Source organism: Triturus cristatus, chromosome 8, assembly GCF_964204655.1.
Source record: "Triturus cristatus chromosome 8, aTriCri1.1, whole genome shotgun sequence".
NCBI lineage: Eukaryota > Metazoa > Chordata > Amphibia > Caudata > Salamandridae > Triturus > Triturus cristatus.
The window spans coordinates 795,923,890-795,945,972 of NC_140591.1; the positions used below are offsets into that span (position 1 = coordinate 795,923,890).

The 22,083-nt window shown below is 43.8% G+C and overlaps 1 protein-coding gene across 1 annotated transcript in view; it reads left to right on the plus strand.

Moving 5' to 3' along the window:
• Positions 1-22,083, plus strand: part of BMX (BMX non-receptor tyrosine kinase) — an 891,026-nt gene that overhangs the window by 340,326 nt on the left and 528,617 nt on the right. Inside the window, exon 8 of the mRNA XM_085620470.1 lies at positions 2,514-2,680. Coding sequence (XP_085476596.1) covers positions 2,514-2,680 — 167 coding nt within the window. The remainder of the gene's footprint in view (positions 1-2,513; positions 2,681-22,083) is intronic.

A 22,083-nucleotide genomic window follows, 5' to 3' on the forward strand; every position in this document is an offset into this window, starting at 1 on the left:
GAACCTCTGGCTTGGACCGGTACCGCTGAAATCGCCCCACGAGGGGCCCAAATGAAGTACTGGGTTTTTAAAACCCAGCGGTGCAGGGGAACACACCCTAAGACTTTGAGTTCTTCCTGTTTCAGACCCACAGAAACACAGAGTCTTCTAGGTGAAGTCAAAGATCTTGTTTATTGGCTGCAGACCAATTACAGGTATCCGAGAAGTACAACACAGTGTATGTTCTCAGGAGACTGCTTCAACTTACAGAAACGGCCTTCTCCTTATATACAAAATATCATGCTTCAGGCGCACATTCCTCGTTTTACGATATGGTCATTCACATGTATTCATTACAAACGAAAAGGCAGAGTCATGATGACCATCCCACATTCCAGTTAAGCCAGCCCACAATTATTTACCCAGCGAGGCTCAGATCCCACATCAGATATCAGCAGACCCCAATAAACACGGGCACCTCCTGTTTGTAAAACAAGCCATAAAGCGGGAAGAGTCAGGTGTGAAAGAGATTAGCCGGAGGCTTGTGTGGGATGAAAAGGCTTTATGGTGTGTCAAACCCTGATGCTAATCACAGGTGGCCGTAGGACGGGGAGCTCGTGGGACCGGGCTGACCTGGGGCGGTGGAGCCAAATCGCATATGTCGCAGAGAAGTCAAATGGAAGGCGCATGTGTTCTGAAGGCCTGTACTTGTCCTTAATGTGTACCCTATGTGAGAGCAACCATAAGATGGCCACCGCTCCAAGATGGAACCCACGAAGTCAATGTGTAATATCGATACACATTGTCCATTTATCGATGAAACGTTATGCAAAGCACTTGTACATACTGCATTGGCCATTCACGGTTCGCTAATACCGGAATAGGCAGGGTAGGGCCCTGCCTCCTACGCGGTCCCAAATTTTAAAGTACCACACTTTTTTCCTCGTCTCTTATATTTACTATTTCTTTTTCAATTGTTTTTTTCTTTTATATTATGTGTATTGATTGACTGTAGATTCTTTTGGTATTTAAATATGAAATGTGGACATTTTATGAAGTCTTGGAAACATATATAAGCAAAGACTTTATTTATTTGTATTCATGAACATTTTTTCTTATTCTGTATACTCTCTCCAAATAAAATAAAAAAGTAAAAAAGGGAGTTTTAGACTTGGCAAGGGTTTTATTTTGCCAGGGCGAATTAGCAGTTTAAAACCATACACACAGGCTGCAATGGCAGGTTTGAGACATGTTTAAAGGGCTACTTAGGTAGAGAGAAAAATAAGTACTTTAGGCCCACCAGTAGCATTTGATTTGCAGGTCCTGGGTACCTGTTTTAACACTTTACTTGGAACTTATAAGTGAATGAAATGTGCCAATCGGGTGTAAGCCAATTTTACCTTATTTAAAGGAGAGAGGACAAGCACTTTAGCACTGTTTATTAACTGTTATGTGGTATAATATTGTAATATAGGTAAAAGTGCAACACTGTGTGCTTTAAGAATTGTCTTCGCTACACAGTTTTATAAAATTCTTACTAAAAATAGCAATGTAAACACAAAAAAGGACTAAATCATACAAACAACTTCAGACAGGGAGACTTTGGAAAGATCATCATAGGCCCATTCTGCTCTTGCACCCTGAATGAAAAGCAACCAGATGGTGAAACACATCATTCTGATTGAGTTAGTGCAGAAGAGTATCCTTTATATGCAGTGGCGGCTGGTATTTATCGGCCGTGGAGAGGGCTCATGGGAGTATGGAGTGAAAATAAAAATACACTTACCAGTCTGCCACCGCTGCCGCCCCCTTCTCTTCCTCTCTGTCCTTTGCGCCCGCAGGGCAGGAAGCACCCAGCTCTCAGTCTCCAGATAGCCAACCATAACATAGCAATGCAGCGTTGTGATTGGCCTGAGTGACGTGGATCGGCGCCCAGACAGAGAATAGGAGGCTGGGCATGTTCTCCATGCAGGCTGTAATGCAGCCTGCATGGAGAACATACAAAGTGTGCATGCCTGTTTGACCAGCTGAGAGGGCCAGCCAAAGCGTCTTGCACACTAGGAGTGGACAAACCACTACTCCCCTGCCCTGCTCTGTGAGCAGAGCAACCCTGCCCTTCCCCAGCTGAGCAGGTATGTAACAATAAAAGGATAGTAACAATGAGTTATTATCATGTTAGTTTTTCCTTTTTTGACCTTCTCAGTGGGGCAACGCTAAATAGCAGGGATTTTTGTAATATTTGGGTGAACTCTTTCTTTTTAAGTATTCTATTTATACTTGCTAAATTCAACACGTTTTTTCATCAATACTACGGACACATTGCCCTACTCCTTCATGTTACTTCTATGCTCTCCCATGCTCCTGCAAGAATTTGCATCACATCTGAATTAAATATCCTAGTTCGGTAATAGAATCCTCTCCACTCTTTTTTTGTTGCCATTCTTCCTGGCAATCTTTGCTGCGTGTCAATATAGTAATGTTCATTCGCTGTGCAGCATTTACAATGACAAGACAATGCTTGTTTTATTCTTTAGACTACACACCTACAAGCAGGCTGGGGTAGATCATCATTGATGGCAGCCGTGGGAGGCCAAAACTACAAACTAGAAGGCAAACATGAATTACAGTCTATAAGGGGGAAAATGTCTCGGAGTTCTAAAGAAGGAAATCCAATTGGCTGGAAAGTAAAACATGCTTCATGGTACGTGGATTTAAATTCTTCTATTATTCATGCACTTATTTTGTTCTTTGCGTATAATCGTTATCTAATTTGGAACACTGAAATGAACATGGTACTTACCTTTGGTAATGCTCTTTCCGGTGGCTACTGTATCTAGCCGTGGACTCTTCAGTTTCAGAATATTCCTCAGGTTCCAGACTGGATCTGAAAACGTTTTATAGCAGTTCTCCCATGTGCATCGAGGTGGGATTGCGTGGCTTCCCAAAGGCTTGATTCTGCTCCAGAAGTGACAGAGCAGATCTGGATATAAGTGCCACACCTACATGTTGAAGTCAGTTTCTTACTGCATTCTTTCAGTGTCTTCAGAAGCAAAGCAGAAAGCAAATGCTAGTACCACTGTGAACCTCTTTAATTTTGGACCATATTCATGGCAGAAAAGAGGCCACTCCTCAGTATGGGGAGGGATGAGGACAGTGAATAATCTGTAGTAAAGAGCGTAAAAAAGGTAAGTAAATTGTGCTTCTGATGGATATTTCTAACCGCGAATTTCTCACCTTTAGAATGAATACGAACCAGTACCTTCCAAGGTGGAGGGTCTGTGGAGTGGATGCAAACCACAAAATCTTGCAGGGGAAATGTCCTTACTGTCAGGTCAAGCTATCAATGTAGTAGTGCTTCATGAACATGTGTACAGATTCCCACAAAGCAGCCTGGACTATGTCTAGGACCGGCACTCCTCATGCCAATACAGTGGTAATAGCATTAGCCCAGGTGGAATGGGCCCTCGACACTGATTTATGGCCAGTGCTTAGCAGATCTTAATGCAGAGGACTATCCACCTCAACAGAGTCGTTTTCTGTACAGCCTGTCCTTATTTTATTGCAAGAAACACCATAAAAGGGTGATCATCCTTCCAATGGCCCTTGGTAGGCTCAATCTAAAAGCTTACACTCTTTTGGCATTCAACCTTTGGAACTTCTCTTTCAAGGGAGGAGGCAAGGGAAAGAAAGCCGTAGATTTGTTAATTGCCCAACTTCAAAAGGAGTCTTGACTTTTGGCAAGAAAAAGGTTGTGTGGGGGCAATTGTACTGACAGAGCCTTGAGCTCATTCATGTGCTGAGTAATCACAATGAGGAAGAGATTGTTTAGCTCCTTAACTGCTTCCCCCCCCCATGATCCTTTTTTGGGATATTTGGAGTAGTTTGCACTTAGGGCTCCGTAGCTTTTTTTCCACATAATGTAACCACACCAAATTTACGTTCTTTTTTTCCAAGATCATGTAGATCCTAAAGGCACCTAGGGTTTGTGGATTCCCATGAAGGGGACTAGGAAAATAGACAAATATATCTACATTTTGAGTATTTCTGAAAAATAGGGAAAAAAGTACTCTGGATAGAAGTGTTTTTTTCTTTCTACAAATTACATAAATCAATGGGTTGCTTCACAGATTTCAGGAAAATGCAGAGCTGAATAAAGCCCAATATTCCCATTTTTTATGCTCTCAACCTACTTCCGATTTCTGGTGGAAACCATTGTGAAACCCATGGGTGATCCAGGAAAGCTATATACTTCTGAAAAGAAGATAACATTCTAAATTCAGCAGTTGGTCAAATGTATAGATCCCTCAAGCATTTCCCAAAGAAATTAACTGTTGAAATACAGAAACATTGAACATGAGTAGGAGAAAACATCCATTTGTGACAACGTTTTCATCTGGAACTTTTTGTCACAAAGGTAGATTTGCAAAAACAATATACAATTACATCTGCTAGGCCATTCCAGTTGTGCACTTCTGTAAGGATTGTAGGTTCCCTAAGAAAACAAGGCACCCAGAGTGAACAAATGTGCTCATCATACAATGGTTTTTCATTCTGTACCAAGTGCAGACCAATTCACATGGTGAAATGTGTAAAGTGAAGAATGGGTATCAAGGAAACCTATATATTTCGGAAATGGGCACAAGTGATAGAGTTTAGGAGCAGTGGGTATTTGTACATCTCTGAACTTGTAGGTACCCATACTAGCATATAATTTAGAGGGAAATGTTCAAGATGTCTTCTTTCTTACATGCTCGCTTATATTTGGAAGGCACAAATGCAGAAAACTCAAATTGGTAATAACAAATGTTATACTTTTCTATACTTCTACATGTCTTCCAATAAATATGGTACCCCACTTGTGGGGGTAGGACAAGTGCCTGAAACAGGGAATGTGCCAAAACACAACATGGACAGATCACATTTTTCCACTGAATATTGACCCTTTTTTCCAAAGTGTATAGCTCTGGATTTTGAACCTTAGCTCAGCCGGCAAATAGGGAAATCTAGAAAACCTGTACTTTTTTTAGACTAAGACACCTAGAGGAATCCAGGGTGTGGTGGCTTGCATGGCTCTTACAAGGTATTTTTACCCAGAATCCAGTCCAATCCTCAAACTTTGACTAAAAAACACATTTTATTAAAATTTCTGTGATTGAAAGTTCTGGAATTTGCAGGGAGCCACAAACTTCCTTCCGCCCAGCAATACAAATTGTAACTCACTTGTGTAGGTAGGCCAAGTACCCTTGTTAGGCAATGACTCAAAATACAATATGCATACATCACATTTTTCTACTCAACCTGACTGTTTTATTGCAAAGCAGGTAGCTGGGGATTTTGGGCCCTAGCTCAGGCGTGCCGGGGCCAGATATAGCGGGAATCCAGGGTGAGGTGACTTGCGTGGCTCTCACTGAGGTTTTCACCCAAAATCCCTTGCAAACCTCAAAATGTGACTATAAAAACACATTTTATCACATTTCTGTGATGGAAAGTTTCAGAATCTGTGGGAAGCCACAAACTTTCTTTCGGCCTCATTCCCTCAAGTCTTCCGATAAAAATGGTACCTCATTTGTGCGGGTAGGTCTAGTGCCCACGACAGGAAATGGATATTGGGCCCTAGCCTATGTGGCACCGAGGGAAACATAGCAAACCAGCAATTTTTTTTTAAATAAACACCTTGAGGAGTGCAGGGTGGAGTGCTTTGTGTGGATATGATAAGGATTTCTTACACACAATAGCCAGCAAACCACAAACTTTGCCTGAAATCACATATTTTCCTTACATTTCTATGATGGAAACCTTTGGAATCTGCAGAAATCCACAAAATCCCTACCACCCAGCATTACCCCACTTGTGTAAAAAAAACAAAAATCCTGTTGCAGGCACTAGGCCAAACCATACAAGTGGTGCAGCGTTTTTATCAGCATAAATGGGGCAATGCGGGGTGTGTTAAGGCCAACGTAAGCAGCTGTCTCGCCAGAGTGCAGAAAATGGGCTTAGGAATAGCTTTATTGGCCATGTAAAGGCAGCACTCCAGAAGTCAAATATAATTTTCATAAACAATCCTTGCACCAGGGCCACTGGGTTGGGTATGCATGCTAGCTTTGAAACAAGGAACCTTGTTTAAGAGAACGTGAAGTAGTATTATCCACAAGTAGATATCATTCAAGGCAGATAGCAGACAGACTTGGACAGCACTCTTTGATACAGTGATAGGCTGATTGATTGGCATTTCATCTGATGTAAATAAGAAACGTGAATCTGTTGCAAAATAGGTTCTGCCCATTTAATATGCCCAGATTATTTGCTTTTTGGATAGCCCGGTTATGGACTTTTCACTGTGGGTTAGTCTCACTACATGTGTTCTCACACATGGTTATTACCTGGCAAATGGACTGTGCATGTTTACTGCCAGTGTCAGCTTTGTATGATAGGGTGACTGCGGGGCAGCTAGGGTAAGGTGCACTTGGCAGGTTACAGGTGAACATGTGAACACATGTGCAGCCTGCATGTGTGAGACAATCATTGTGCATAGTTTTTTTAGGTAAATAATATAATTTTTAATAATATTGATATTTTCAACATTGTTTTATATAATATAGTGTTATAATATTGTTTTTTTTTATTTTTGAATGTGTCTTAGTGGATTAAAAAAATGTATGTGTTACTATTGGTTATATAAAGGCTATTTTCTTAAAAAATATAACTTATAATTTTAAGTAATTAAAACATTGTTTTTTTATTGTAATTTATAGTGCTGTAGAGGGATTTTGGATTTCTAGGGAGATAGGGCGGGGAAGTAATTAGCAAATAATAATTATAAATTATTAAATACATTCTATTTAATGATATGATTGATATATATTATGTCAATTATGTAATATTTATGTTTTTCCTTATATGTTATTTGCTGGCTGTTGGGTTAGTAGGGGTATACGGTGGGAAGTAAATTAGGTAATAAGTAATCGTTTTTTATTTGTAAATTAATTATTTATTTGGATGTTAATTATTTAAATTATAAAATATTTAATTTAAATATATTTATTATTTTTTTAGTTTGCTAGCTGTGTAGGGGTCTAGGCTGGAATGTTAATTAAGTATTACCTTAGTAACAGTTTGTCATTAAATGTTAATTCATTATTTAATTGATTTTAAATAGGTAAATAATGAATAGTTATGTCTTGCTATATATTTCAGGTTCAGGTTGCTTGGTTTGTAGGGGTATATGGTGGTATGTTAATAAAATAATAATTGAATAATATTACCTATTAATTGACAAATATCATTACAAACAGCATAGAACACCGGATAAGCATTATGTCATTTGAAAGGTTCCTACGATAGCAAGAGAGTTGGGCAGTGAGTAGGAGTAATACATCATCAAGTAGATTTGAGCTAGGAAAAAGCATTACGTTAAAGCTAGATCATATGCAGCGACCAGGTATCGCAGAACATAAGGCATATTTGGGTGTAAAGCTCAGCACTGCACCAGTGAGGCAAGTGGAATGTTCGCAGCAAGTGGTGGAAGTTCGACCAGATAGCAAAGCATTTGGATTAACGAAGTACCCAGGGGGTGTATCAAAAACAGGGGGGCGGGAGAGAGAGGAGCAAGCCTAGGGACTGATCCAGGGGGTGTAGTGCACTGTTTAGGGAGGGCTCCTGTCAGGGTCTTTCTCCGAAGATTCCGATTGGGGAGCCTCCCTAGTGTATGACAAGAGAATGGCGTATAAAAGCTGGAGGGACAGCAGCCGAGAAGGAGCATAGCAAGAGTTCTCTAATCGGGAGAAATGATGAATGAGCGGCTGCCAGGTGTGAGAGAATTTGGTGACTGTGAGATTAAGGCTGCCAGTCAATAGTTCCAGTGGCATAACATGCCAAAGGAGCAGGAACTATGCCGAGATAGGTGGGGAAGAGGTTTTTTCCCAGTAAAGGGCAATAGTTTGTCTTGCTGCCCCCAGTATCTGTGCTATGAGGTTTCAGTTATAGTGGGTCATGGCGGCAAGCCACGGCAGACTTATGCCTAGTAGGGTCACCATAGGGGAACTTGGGATGGGGAAGCCCACTGTGTCTTTAATATGGCTAAGAACCTCTTTCCAGAATATTACCAGGGAGGGAAAGGTCCACCAGATATGGATACAATCACCTACAGCTGCTTGGCATCTCCAACAAAGCAGGAAAAGGGTTGGGCAGACTTTCTGGTGGAGTGCAGAAGTACAGTAGCTATGTGTCATTAATTTATAGGCTGATTTGCATTGGGGGATGCTTCTGTAAATTTTTGAAATTTCGCACCAGAGCTGTTCCCAGTTTTCTGGGGTCACCTCCTCCTCTGTGTCCATCCTTCAAGGTTTCTGGTATGCGTAAGGCTGGATTTGGTGTTAGTGTTGTAGCACCTTGTATGTGCGGGAGATTAAGTTGCAGGATCCCTTGAAGGCTTGGACCAAGGCTTCAAAGGGGGTAAGCAATCTAGTTGCACCGTGCATGTAGTTGGAGGAGAGCAGCCAGTGGCGGAGTTGGTAGTACGCCAATCTCGAGGATTCTGTAATGTGAAATAAATTCTTGCATTGCTCAAAAGGTTTGAGAGTGGTTCCCTCAAAGAGGTCCTGAATTATGCGGCATTCGCCATCTGTCCAGGAGAGGAATGCGTGTGGCTGTAAGGCCGTGGAGATAATGAATTATTTGAATGAACAGTAATTATGTAATTTGATTATTTTTAATTTTATTTCATATATATATGTATTTTTGTGTTAATTAATAATTTTTATATTAAGAGTTTAATATTTTTACTACATTCATGTTGTGACTTATTTAATGTGTTTGAAGTGAAGTACTTTCTTTACTCTTGTTCAGACTGCAGAAGGAATAATAAAATGAACCTCTTTGAAATTTGACATTTTACATACTATTGCGCTGTTTCGAGTGGGAATAGTAAATTTCAACCCTCTGAAATCCAACGTTTTCCCTGCTTTCCCTACTGTTGCACAAATTGGAATGGGAATAGTAAATTTAACCCCTTTGAAATCCAACCCTTTTCCTACTGTTGCACCGACTGGAATGGGAATATAAATTTTCCTCTCTGGTATCCAATGCTTTCACCCCTCCAAAATCAAATGCTTTCCCTACTGTTGCACAAACTCGAGTGGGAATAGTAAACCTTACCCCTCTGAAGTCAAACACTATCCCTACTGTTGCACAGACTGGAGTGGGAATAATAAATGTAACCCCTCCAAACCCAACCCTTTTCTTACTGTTGCACAGACTGGGGTGGGAAAAATAAATTTCTCCCCTCTGAAATCCAACGCTTTTCCTACTATTGCACAGACTGGAGTCGGAACAGTAAATTTCACCCCTCTGAAATCAAATGCTTTCCCAACTGTTGCAGAGACTGGGGTGGGAATAGTACATTTAACCCCTCTGAAATCAAACACTATCCCTACTGTTGCACAGACTAGATTGGAAATAGTACATTTCACCTATCCAAAATCCAACATTTTCCTTACTGTTGCATAAACTAGAGTGGGAATAGTATATTTAATATTCTTAGGCTCCAAATATTTAATAATGTTGGTTAAATAATGGCATTAATTGTCTTTCTAAAATTATTTGATTTAATTTTTAAATTCATTTTTATGTTAATAGCATTTTTTGTAAATGTGTTTTTGGGAATTTTTAATATTTATCATCATAGTCTTTATTAGAAAATTGCAATTCATAAAAGACACAAACAACACAAAACATACATCATCTGATAAAAAAAAAAAACACTAAAAAATGCAAAGTCCATAAAATCCATTGGGTCATAAATACTAAAAAATTAAAAAAGCATTAAACAGTAAGTCGAGCGACTAGATGGTAAAATAGCATGTAAAATACTACAATATAGGAACAAGGAAGAAAGAATCCATTGCCCAGCATAACAAGAGCTCAGTTGATGACTAACAAAGTATGCGTGGCAACTTTATTCCTTAAATACCATGCCCAACCCAGGTATTTGGCGAGAGCAATAGAAATAATCGGTAAAGTGTTAGTACGTAAAATCCTTAGGGCAACAGCACTACTCCTGGTGCCTAAAACTTTACACAATGGCGACAACCAGACTCGTCTTGGAACGACATAGGCAGGACAAACAAACAAAAAGTGGGCAATTGATTCAGTTTGCAAACCAGAAGCAGGGCATGTTTCCATACCCGCACTTGTCCACCTGCTTGTAAGGGACCTGAGTGGTAGAGAACCAGCTCTCAACTGGAAATACAGTTTCCTGTCACTAGGTTTGGTGATCAGGTCCCAGTAGGGTTCCAGAGCTGGTGTAACTTTCACCTCCAAATACCAACTAGTCATCCAAGAACGATTTACTTTACTCCAGGTCTGATAATCAATGTGTTCCCAATAGATCGTTCTCAGAGAGCTCTTGGAAGGGAATATAACAGATGTTGGATCGCTCCTCAGCCCCTCCAAACCCAGGTCAGTCAGGGACGCATGCAGGTTCCTCAACCAGCCGATCTTATGGAATGTATCGGACTTAATAACAACCAAAAGCCCGCTGGCATAAGAGGAAAGTTCCGGGGTAGTCCACAACCTCCGCCAGTATAAGACCGGGCGGAGTTTGGCTAGGTCCAGGATGGTCTTCCTACCTAGATCGTATCTAAGGGGAACCAAAGGAGTGCTCTGGGGAGGCCTGTAATGCTTCGGAAAAAATTATTTTCAACTGCCGTTAAAGTAGTTAACGCGTCGAAACCCCATAGCTCAGCCCCATACAACACAGTGCTTAAAGCCTTGGCCTCATAAACTTGAAGCACTGGTTTAATCGGCTTAGTGAGAGATGTTTTAAACTCACTGAGTAGAACCCCAGTAATCTGTCTGAGTTTCAGGGAGGACATCGTGATATGCTTACTCCACTTATTATCGTTAGTTATATGCATACCTAAGTAAATAAAATTATTGACCTCCTCTAGCGGCTGGCCATTCATAAAAAACGTCCTCGCTCTATAGCTAGGAGGTGGCTTAAAAACCATGAGTTTGGTCTTTGACACATTAACCTCCAGACCATGTGCGAGGCAAAAGTCGTCAAAGACAGACAGAGCTCTTTGCAGACCACTCGGTGTTTTTGACACAATAAGAGTGTCGTCCGCAAACATCAAAATTGGAGTAACTACCCCTGCCAACTTTGGAGCGTCAGTAGTAACACGGAGCATGCGTTCTACAATCCCGTTAATGTACAAAGAGAAGAGCGTGGGGGCCATGGTGCAACCTTGGCGCACACCACGCTCAACTGGAAACTCAGGGGTAACTTCATCAGGACCTCCCCACTGGATTTTAGCAAAGTTAGGCTCGTGTAATCTCATAATCAGGGTCAGAACTTCCACAGGAAGCCCCAACTTATCAAGAACGAGCCACAGCCGTGAACGGGGTACTAAGTCAAAGGCAGCTCTTAGATCTACAAAAGCAACAAAAAGACTGCCATTCCCCAGAGTCACAACCTTCCAGTGTAATTGGATGAAACGAAAGACCTGGTCCACTGTGCTAATTGATTTACGGAAACCAGCTTGAAACGGGGATGGGATCCCATTGTCCTCTACCCAATCCAGAATTAAGTTCAGGACCATCCTCCCAATGATCTTCTGGATTGTGTCTATCAGACTAATAGGTCTGTAGTTAGATGGAAGTGCCTTGTCTCCTTTTTTAAAGACTGGGATAATAATGGCACCCCCCCAGGATTTTGGTACTGGGGCGCCTTCAGCCACAGCGTTGGCCACTAATGCAATGTACTTGCTCCAGCAAGTTCTATTGTGGAGGAAGACATCCGACGGAACCCCATCTGATCCTGGTGCATGACCAGTAGCTACTGAACCCAAGGCTGTTAATACGTCTTTAGGACTAAAAGGACCTTTGCAGTAGAAGACGTAAGGTATTGTTACCGGGGGATTATGTAAAAGACTACATGCATATTGAGGCTTAAAGTAATTAATCCACTCTTCTTGGGTGACATGATTTAAAGGACTGTCAGGCAGGCCACCCCTATTCCATTTAATGATATTCCAGAATAATCTGGAATCCTTGGCATAACTTGCTCCCTTCAGGTCTTGCCAGAAAAGCTCGTCCCAGTTCTTTTTTGCCTGATCAAGGCATTTTTTATATAGCTGCCTGGCCTGCTGGACACAAGTCCTGTTACCACTAGAGAGAGCTACAGATAAGTTTGCTCTTGCTTTTCTGCATTCCCCGTCATACCAACGAAGCCGCTTAGGAGCGAGCTTTTTACCTTTGTTAAATGGTTTTAAAAAGTACCTCCTTATTCCCTCAAAAAAAGACTCATGGAGCCCGGTGACTTGGGACACACCTTCTTCGGTAGCCATTGCGCGCACTAATTGCAGGGTTACTCTGTCCAGCTCGGAATCAATGGCTGCAATGACCTGGTCGTTGTTCTTCACCTCCCGCCACCTAAGCCTACGCATGTCATTAGAGGGAACAACTCCTGGAAGAATAAATTCTGTTGCTTCAACTTCGGCAGGAGTACCCCCCCACCACTGATGAGTAACACAAATGGGGTTATGGTCACTCTCTACTCTTGATTCAACCACCATATCAAGGATGGAATACCATAAACTCATACAGCAAAGGACGTAATCAATCCTGCTTTTAGAGCGACCATTATCGAAGGTGTAGGCACCCTCCTTATCCCCCAAGGTTCTGCCATTCAGTGCCCTAAGGCCTCGCTCATAGCAAAGGGAATTTATCTGGACTACAACCTCGGACCATCTTTTAATTGGGGCAAGAGCCAAGCCAGGAATACCCCACTGGCGGTCCACCTCAGGATCAAGTTCCCATTCAGAGTCCAGGGCTAAGAGAGGTTCAAACGTAGCGTTGAAGTCTCCCGCAATGATCACACCCCACTTGCTCAAATGAGTATCTATAAGGGAATCCAGAGTGTCCAACACTCGCGACCTGCACCCCTTGCTCCCTCTATGATAGAGGTTATAAATAACCAGGTCCCCCTTAGAGGCCAAAGGCAACCTAATTGATTGAATATCAGGAGACCCAGTTGACATCACACTGACCTTAGGAAATAAATCCTGACGAGCCCAGATGGTTAGGCCACCCATAGGGTGGCCTTTTGGGCCCTTAGATGCTGGGACATAGAAATTCAAATAACCTGGCAAAAACAGGGGCTCCACAGACCATGTCTCCTGGAATAGACAGACGTCAAAGTTACCTATAAATTCGACCCGTACGGGGGAATCCATCTTCGCCTTGAGGCCAGCTATATACCAAGAAATCAATGATCCTGTCCTGGCTCCCAATGACCTACTCTGAGTGACAAAGCTAGAAGTAACTTCTTGTGAGCTCACGGTCTGTATAGGCGAATTCAAGATTATGTCCCTGAGAGGGGCAGGAGTACTGAGCTGGACCTGGTGGATTACATCTAAAACGCCCAGGGGCTTATCTGCGATTGCCTGGACACCCCCGGAAGCAGTTAGACTTGGTAGACTTGACTCCGGTCAATCCAAATCATCCAAGTCTCTCGCGCCATTATTGCTATTGGGAATCAGATTAAAGGACCCATAATTCATTCCTCTCCCCACCCAGAACTGTCCCCTCCTATCATCACGGCTATTTGGTTGCATATAAAAATAATGCAAGTCGTGCACCTGGATCCCCGTGTGGGTCCCGAGAGGGGCACGGTCACATAAAAAACTCGCTATGCGACTATCTCTAAAGTTAATAATTATACAGTCACCCAAAACTTCTTTAGATCTTGATCCTACCCAGCTAACCCTTCTAACAAACAAAATCTTCCCATCCATATTGTAAGGGATAGGTGTATTCTTATTTAGCCAGTAGATCACTTTGTTTTTGAGTTCTTCAAAGGATTCGGGTTTTGCATTTTTTAACTCGGGGACACCAGTTAATACCGCCACGTAAGGAAGGGACTCTGGAGGGAGATGGATGTGGGCCAGGGAGGATTCTGGAGGGCTTTTGTGGGACTCAGGATTTTCAGCTGTTCTTGTTTGCTTGTCAACCTTAGCATGTTTTTCCCCGGGTACAGTAGTTGCCCGCTCAACCTCCTTAATTGACTTATAATTTTTAGCCCTAGGCTTCGAGGAGCCAGGGCCAGAACTAACATTAGATGCCACAGGAGGGTAGCCAATAGAGGCAGAAACAACAGATAGAGAGTTGTCTAAGGGTATAGAACTAGGTTCAATGCAGGTTTTTGAAGAGAGTTTAACTACGTTTTTTAGCGAGCAAAAGTTGTCAAGAATTATTTGTTCTAAGTTGTCAACTTTTTCGCCAACTAGTTTTATTCTTTCCAAAAGGGGCAACATTAAAGATCGAACCACCTGCTCAATCTGAAGTAGCATATCATCGGCTTGCGGCCGACCAGAAGGGCTATTAGGGGTTTCACCCATGGCCGTACAGTCCTCCTGGGGCGATGCAACAGACATGGTCACGTTTTTAGGAATTTTAGGAATTTTCCTCTGCCTGGCACCTTGAGCATCCACACCTCTCTTCCTCTTGGGATTAGCTGGTCTAGGAGCTTTGATTACTTTGTTACTGGCCCTAGTTAACGGGAAAAATACTTCAGGGCTTGAAGAACCCTCTATAACCAAAGCGGGGGGATCGTTAGCTTCCTGAGCGCTAACAGTGGACAGTAACACAGTAGGACTAACCTCAAGGGTTCTATGATGAAGCAGATCGCCACTAGGGTGCCCCACTGGCCTAGTTGGAGACTTAGCCAGAGCCAGTGCGCCGATGGATGAGCGTCTGGCATACATTGGCTCAACTGAGAGACGCCGTTCAGTAATGGCGATTTCGTGCTCAAGAACGGAAACAGCTCTTGTGATGAACTGATCAAGAGTACCAGTCACTGATGCAGCTCCCATTGTGCGCTTCCCTTTCCCGGCCATTTGATAGCATACGCAACAGTAAACAGTGAATCAAATAACTACATATGATGCTCACAATCAGTCACAGTATATCACAAGTCTTACTTGACATTCTCAGGAGCTTAGGGGAGTGGCCCAGCCCAGCCTCTGTCTGCCCCTGACGGCCACAGACGGCCCGCCCTTTGCCCGGGCTTCGCCTGGCGCAGACCCGCGCGCGGTCCCGCGATGCGGTGGCACTGTTCGTATTTAAGCGCCTCCAGGCGCGAGATAACGTCCGGCGGCTTCCGGGACCGCCGCTAAGTCTGCTGGGTAGTGTAGTCCGTCTCCGCTCGGCGGACTTGTAGAGGCTAAAGCGGCAAGAATGGAGCAGGCTGCTAGAGACCACGCTACTCCCAGGGGATGAAGGACGCCACAGGTAATGGAGACTCAAGCAATGTAGGCTCTGGAAAGAGTTTGCCCGCTCTGTCAGCGTCACTGTTCGTATTTAAGCGCCTCCAGGAACGAGATAACGTCCGGCGGCTTCCAGGACCGCCGCTAAGGCTGCTGGGTAGTGTAGTCCGTCTCCGCTCGGCGGACTTGTAGAGGCTAAAGCGGCGAGAATGGAGCAGGCTGCTAGAGACCACGCTACACCCAGGGGATGAAGGACGCCACAGGTAATGGAGACTCAAGCAATGTAGGCTCTGGAAAGAGTTCGCCCGCTCTGTCAGCGGCACTGTTCGTATTTAAGCGCCTCCAGGCGCGAGATAACGTCCGGCGGCTTCCGGGACCGCCGCTAAGGCTGCTGGGTAGTGTAGTCCGTCTCCGCTCGGCGGACTTGTAGAGGCTAAAGCGGCGAGAATGGAGCAGGCTGCTAGAGACCACGCTACACCCAGGGGATGAAGGACGCCACAGGTAATGGAGACTCAAGCAATGTAGGCTCTGGAAAGAGTTTGATTTATTGTTAACTAATATATGGTATCTTATTTTTTATATATTGGAATAATTTGAATAATATTTTATATTTACTAGTATGAATATGTACAGGTAGAAAGATATCATGATATTAATACATTTAAAATGAAACAAAATTAATATTATGTAAAATAAATATTTTTTAGTTATGTTACCCCATGTACATCTCTCTCTATCTCTTCTCTCTCTCTCTCTGTATATATATATTGCAGTGACCAAGGCGGTCTGCCGCCGAAACGCATCTGGGTCATTTTGGATTAAATCTATCTTGCTTTGGTAACTAATCCACGGAGTCAGCGCCTTCTTTATCTGCAAGTTTGGACTGGTTTTGATATATATATATATATATTCACTGAAAAAACCATAGGTTTCAGGGGCGTTATAGTTAGCTGGACTTTTCACTCGTACAAAACCATTGAAATTCCCCCTTTATAGTTAGTTCAGCTAACACAGACTGCATCCACACTGGCCAAGATGTAAACGTACTCTCTATATCAACGATGGTCTACTTTGCTACTTATATATTACAGTCATCTATGCGAAACATGATGAATGTACGTTTATATTATCAAAATGCCAATAAAAAGAATTTTCAAAAAAAATAGTTAGTTCAGCTAACTATAACTCGCGCGCCCGCAATGCACTGCTGATGACGTCACATATTACATCACTCATCACATGGTCAGTGACATCACTCATGACATCACTGATGACATCTCAAATGACATCACTGATGACATCATCCAGTGAATGTGTGTTTTTCTGAAAATTACATATGTTTTATATATGTATATCTCAAGGTCGATGGAAGAATAAATGGGTATATAAGTGTCTAAATGGATGATTTGTTTTTGAAAAATTGATTGTGTAACTGACTGATTAAGTGTATCATAGTTTAAATGTGTAAATATCTTTATCAGTCTCTCACTTTGTGTATAAGTGGCTGCATGGGTTGGTGAGTAGCTACATGAGTGTCTATATAGGTTATTAGTTGGTTTTTTGAGTATCAGTATGAGTGTCTGAGTGTGTGTATGGTTCGGTGGGGGGTATTACGTAGTGCATAGGTGCATGAATGAGTGACTAACTGTTTGTATGTGTTGAAGACAGCATGTGTGCAGGACTGTATGGGTGGATGAGTGTGTGCATGGGTGTGTTAGTGAGTGATAGACTGTCTCAATAGTGTCTTTATTAAGGGTGGGCGTAGTTCGCGAAGTAGCACTTCGCGAAGCTACGCAAAGTGAAGTTCGCACTACGCGAGCTACGCGTAGCACTTCGCGAACTGCGAAGTAACATGTTCGCACTGTGCAAGATGTTGTTTTCAATGATTGCACAGTGCGGACAAGCAACCGGCACTGTGCAATCATTGAAAATGGTATCTTGCACAGTGCGAGCTGTAGTTTTCTGCTGCTCGAGTAGATTTTTCCTCGAGCTGCAGCTTTCTCAACGCGAACTGGTAGTTTCTCATCGCGAGCGGTCGCGAGCATACGCGACCCCTCGCAATGAGAAACCTGACCTTCTCGCGTTGGGAATCTCGCCGGGAGGTTTATTTTCCAAGCTCGCGATCGCGAACAAGGAAAAAGTCTCGCCAGGATGTCATTTTGCTTGCTCGCGGTCACCAACTTGACGTTGAGGACCGCGAGCAAGCAAAAAATGACCGCAGCACTACGCAACACTACGCTACGCGTGTTCGCACTGTGCTACGTGCAGTTCGCGTAGTGCGAAGTAGCGCGAACTTCGCAAACTACGCGAGCGTAGCGTAGTGCTTCGCCCAGGCCTAGTCTTTATGAGTAACTACATATGTTTTAAACTAGTATATGTGACTATTGGTGTATATAAGTGAGTATATGTGAGAGTGAGAGATTGAAAGAGTTCATGTATGAATAAGTATGTGTTTCTATAAGTTATTGTTTAAAAGACTAAGTATGTGTAAGTTTCTGTAGAAGTAAGTGTGGTGGTGTGTGTATAACTGTATATGCATGTAAATGGATGATTGATTCTTTATTAGCATGAGTGACTATGTGTGTGAGTAACTCTATGGATGAGTGGCGTTGTGTAACAGGATGTATAGGTGTGTGAGTACATATGATGAGTGAGTACATGTATGAGTGACTGTATAGGACTGTTGGTGAATGAGTGGATGTGTATGTGGATCTTAGAATTACTGAATAGGTTGTTGTAACTGGTATTGGTATGTCCATTGTTTTGAACATTGTAGTTTCTATTTTTGAATGTGTATATCAAAGGTTATATTAGGGGAAGAGGAGGACTGCCACTCTATCACAAGGATGATGTCATCAGTGATGTCATTAGTGATGTCATTTGAGATGTCATCAGTGATGTCATCAGTGATGTCACTGACCATGTCATGAGTGATGTAATATGTGATGTCATCAGCAGTGTATTGCGGGCGCGTGAGTTAAAGTTAGCTGAACTAACTATAACGGGGGAATTTCAATGGTTTTGTACGAGTGAAAAGTCCAGTTAACTATAACGCCCCTGAAACCTATGGTTTTTTCAGTGAATTTCTAAGGTTTTTTAAATGCTAATTCCTAACTATAACGTGCCTGAAACCTATGGTTTTTTCAGTGAATTTCAAAGGTTTTTTAAATGCTAATTTCTAACTATGCCTACAGAGATAGGACATGTGAAGAAAGAAGAAAAAACGCACAGAAAGAAAAAAAAGAAATGCAGAAAGAAGCAACAGAAGTCCTCAAAGACGAAGAAAAGTGCAGGAAGAAGGATAACGTGCAGAAAGAACAAACAGAAGAGCAGAAAGAAGCCTTGTTGCGAAATCATCCTGTACTCTCAACTTTTTCAGACGGATACTGGTGGTAACTGAGTCTGACTAACCAGTCCTAGAGCCAGTGCTATGTTCAAAGACACTCAGAATACAGTGAAAACACCTACATACACTAGGGGACACTATGCGTTGGGGTCCCCCTGTGATCAGCATGACCTCCTCTGTAAGACCCTAGTATGTAATAGGGCAGGGGATTAAAAATACCTCTTAAAATGCGCCACAGGGCGTGTTTGCACACGTCACCTCAGGCCCCGTCCCCTCACTTCCCCACTGTGTAAACACGCCCTGTGGCCGTTTTAAGTTGGGAGATTAAGTCCCCTTGAATCCTGAGGGTCCCTAGGGTCCAACTAGACCACTAGGTACCGCCAGTAAGCGCCACAGAGCTGCGTTGCAGAGAGATGTAAAAACAGGCACGGCCTAGACCACCTCTCTGCAACGCAGCGGAGTGGTGCTTACTGGAAGCACCTGGTGGGCTAGTTGGCCCCCAGGGTCCCTCAGGATTGAAGGGGAATTATTTCCCCAACTTAAAACGCGCCACAGGGCTTGTTTGCACACGTTAACTCAGGCCCAGTCCCCTCCCTTCACCACTGTGTAAACACGCCCAGTGCCCGTTTTTAGTTGGGAGATTAAGTTCATTTGAATCCTGAGGGTCCCTAGGGTCCAACTAGCCCACTAGGTACCTCCAGTATGCGCCACAGAGCTGAGTTGCAGAGAGGTGTAAAACGTTGCACAGTCTGGACCACCTCTCTGCAATGCAGCTCAGTGGCGCTTACTGGAAGCACCTGGTGGGCTAGTTAGCCCCCAGGGGCCCTCAGGATTGAAGGGGAATTATTTCAACAACTTAAAACGCGCCACAGGGCTTGTTTGCACACGTTAACTCAGGCCCCGTCCCCTCCCTTCACCACTGTGTAAACACGCCCTGTGGCCGTTTTTAGTTGGGAGATTAAGTTAATTTGAATCCTGAGGGTCCCTAGGGTCCAACTAGCCCACTAGGTACCTCCAGTATGCGCCACAGAGCTGCGTTGCAGAGAGGTGTAAAAAGTGGCACGGCCTGGACGACCTCTCTGCAACGCAGCTCAGTGGCGCTTACTGGAAGCACCTGGTGGGCTAGTTAGCCCCCAGGGCCCTCAGGATCGAAGGGGAATTATTTCCCCAACTTAAAACGCGCCATAGGGCGTGTTTGCACACGTCACCTCAGGCCCCGTCCCCTTCCTTCCCCACTGTGTAAACATGCACTGTGGCCATTTTTTAAGTTGGGAGATTAAGTCCCCTTGAATCCTGAGGATCCCTAGGGGCAAAATAGCCCACTAGGTACGTCCAGTAAGTGCCATTGCAGAGAGGTGTAAAAAGGAGCACGGCCTGCACCACCTCTCTGCAGCGCAGAGCAGGGGCACTTACTGGAAGCACCTGGTGGGCTAGTTGGCCCCCAGGGTCCCTCAGTATTGAAAGGGAATTATTTCCCCAACTTAAAACGCGCCACAGGGCGTGTTTGCACACGTCACCTCAGGCCCCGTCCCTTCCCTTCACCACTGTGTAAACGCGTCCCTGTAGCCGTTCTAATTCGAGAATTTAAGTCCCCTTGAATCCTAAGGGTCCCTAGGGTCAAACTAGCCCACTAGGTACCTCCAGTAAGCGCCACAGAGCTGCGTTGCATAGAGGTGTAAAAAGGGGCGTGGCTTCAGAACACCTGTCTGCAACGCAGCTCCCTGGCGCACACTGGAGATACCTGTTGGGCTAGTTGGCCCTCAGGGACCCTCAGTATTGAAGGGGAATTAATTCCTCAACTTACAACTGGCCAGGAACGCGTTTGCAGAGTGCTGCATGGAGGGGGCGTGGCCTCCAGCGTGATGCCGTTCTTTTATTTATTTTATTTTTTTTAAGAAGGAGGGCTGTGTGGCCCCCCCTTCTTTTTCAAATTTACTGGCCCTGGGGACCCCATACCCCAGGGCCTGCACCCTAATTTGTTTTGTTGAAAAAAATACATTTGGCCCTCCCAAGGCCTTAATCGGCCCCTGGGACCCCAACCCCCTGGTCATGGCCTTTTTTTTATTTAAATTCTTTAGGAGGGGGCTGCGTTGCCCCCCTCCTCAGGCCACTTATGGCTCCGGGGACCCCATCCCTCGGGGGTGGCCTTTGTTTTTTATTATTTTAAAAATATATATATTTATAGAAACACCTAGGACATTCTGGACAAACCGTATGTACCTATCACCATGACGATTTGCGTGATATTCATTAAAAGGCGACTATGCATAGAATGAATCCACATGGAATGTATTTACACCGCTAGTGAAGCTCTGACTTGTCTGACGCCCTACCGTGCCTAATCCCGCACCCCCGCAGGTGGGTACTCTCCAAGTAGACACCCTTGTCGTTTATTTATACAAACATGGGTAGCTATTGACGGACACATTTAATATACACGCACACCAAGCCATTCAAAGGGGATTCGACAAATATTCGTCCAAACTATGCAAGAAACCCCCCTCACGGTTAATAAAAAACACATCCACCGCCGGATGTGTAATACTTTTTATTTCACTCTCTGGAAAGGAGACGAACCTCACTTGAGAGTCACAGCGTGCTCCTGGCTGAGCCCAATGCTGTGTTACACCCACCAGTGCCTGCCAATTGCCTCACACTTCTGTGTTGTATTCTACCAACTAGTACATATGCTATGACACTCTCTAGCCCATGTGCACTGTAACACCACCCCGTGAATATGTCATGCCACACTTGCCTTCGCACGGGTTATATTGCCCCATCTAACGGGCCTTCCTTGATGTGTATGTTATAACGCACAGCGCTATGCCATACATATTACAATCTGGGATCCATATCTTTGTCACAGTGCATATGCAACATTACACTCCCCAGCACATATTTTATATTACAGCTTTAGAGACTAGTTATGTTACACAACACTGCCCTGTGCATATTACACTCCAAGGCGCATATCGCATAGCACGCGCTAGTGCCTGTGCTATCTCGCGCTCTCCAATGAATCTGTCATTGCGCACGATGTATTGCATATTATATTTCACGCCTCGGTTCATCTTATATCACACTTTTTGGTGCATAGTTTATACCATATACTACATCTAGTTTTTGTTTTCAATCGTGCTCTCAGGACTATGTTCTATATAACACTGCGTCCACCTACCCTTTTCACGGGCCTGTAGCCGTTCTAATTCGAGAATTTAAGTCCCCTTGAATCCTAAGGGTCCCTAGGGTCAAACTAGCCCACTAGGTACCTCCAGTAAGCGCCACAGAGCTGCGTTGCATAGAGGTGTAAAAAGGGGCGTGGCTTCAGAACACCTGTCTGCAACGCAGCTCCCTAGCGCACACTGGAGATACCTGTTGGGCTAGTTGGCCCTCAGGGACCCTCAGTATTGAAGGGGAATTAATTCCTCAACTTACAACTGGCCAGGAGCGCGTTTGCAGAGTGCTGCATGGAGGGGGCGTGGCCTCCAGCGCGAT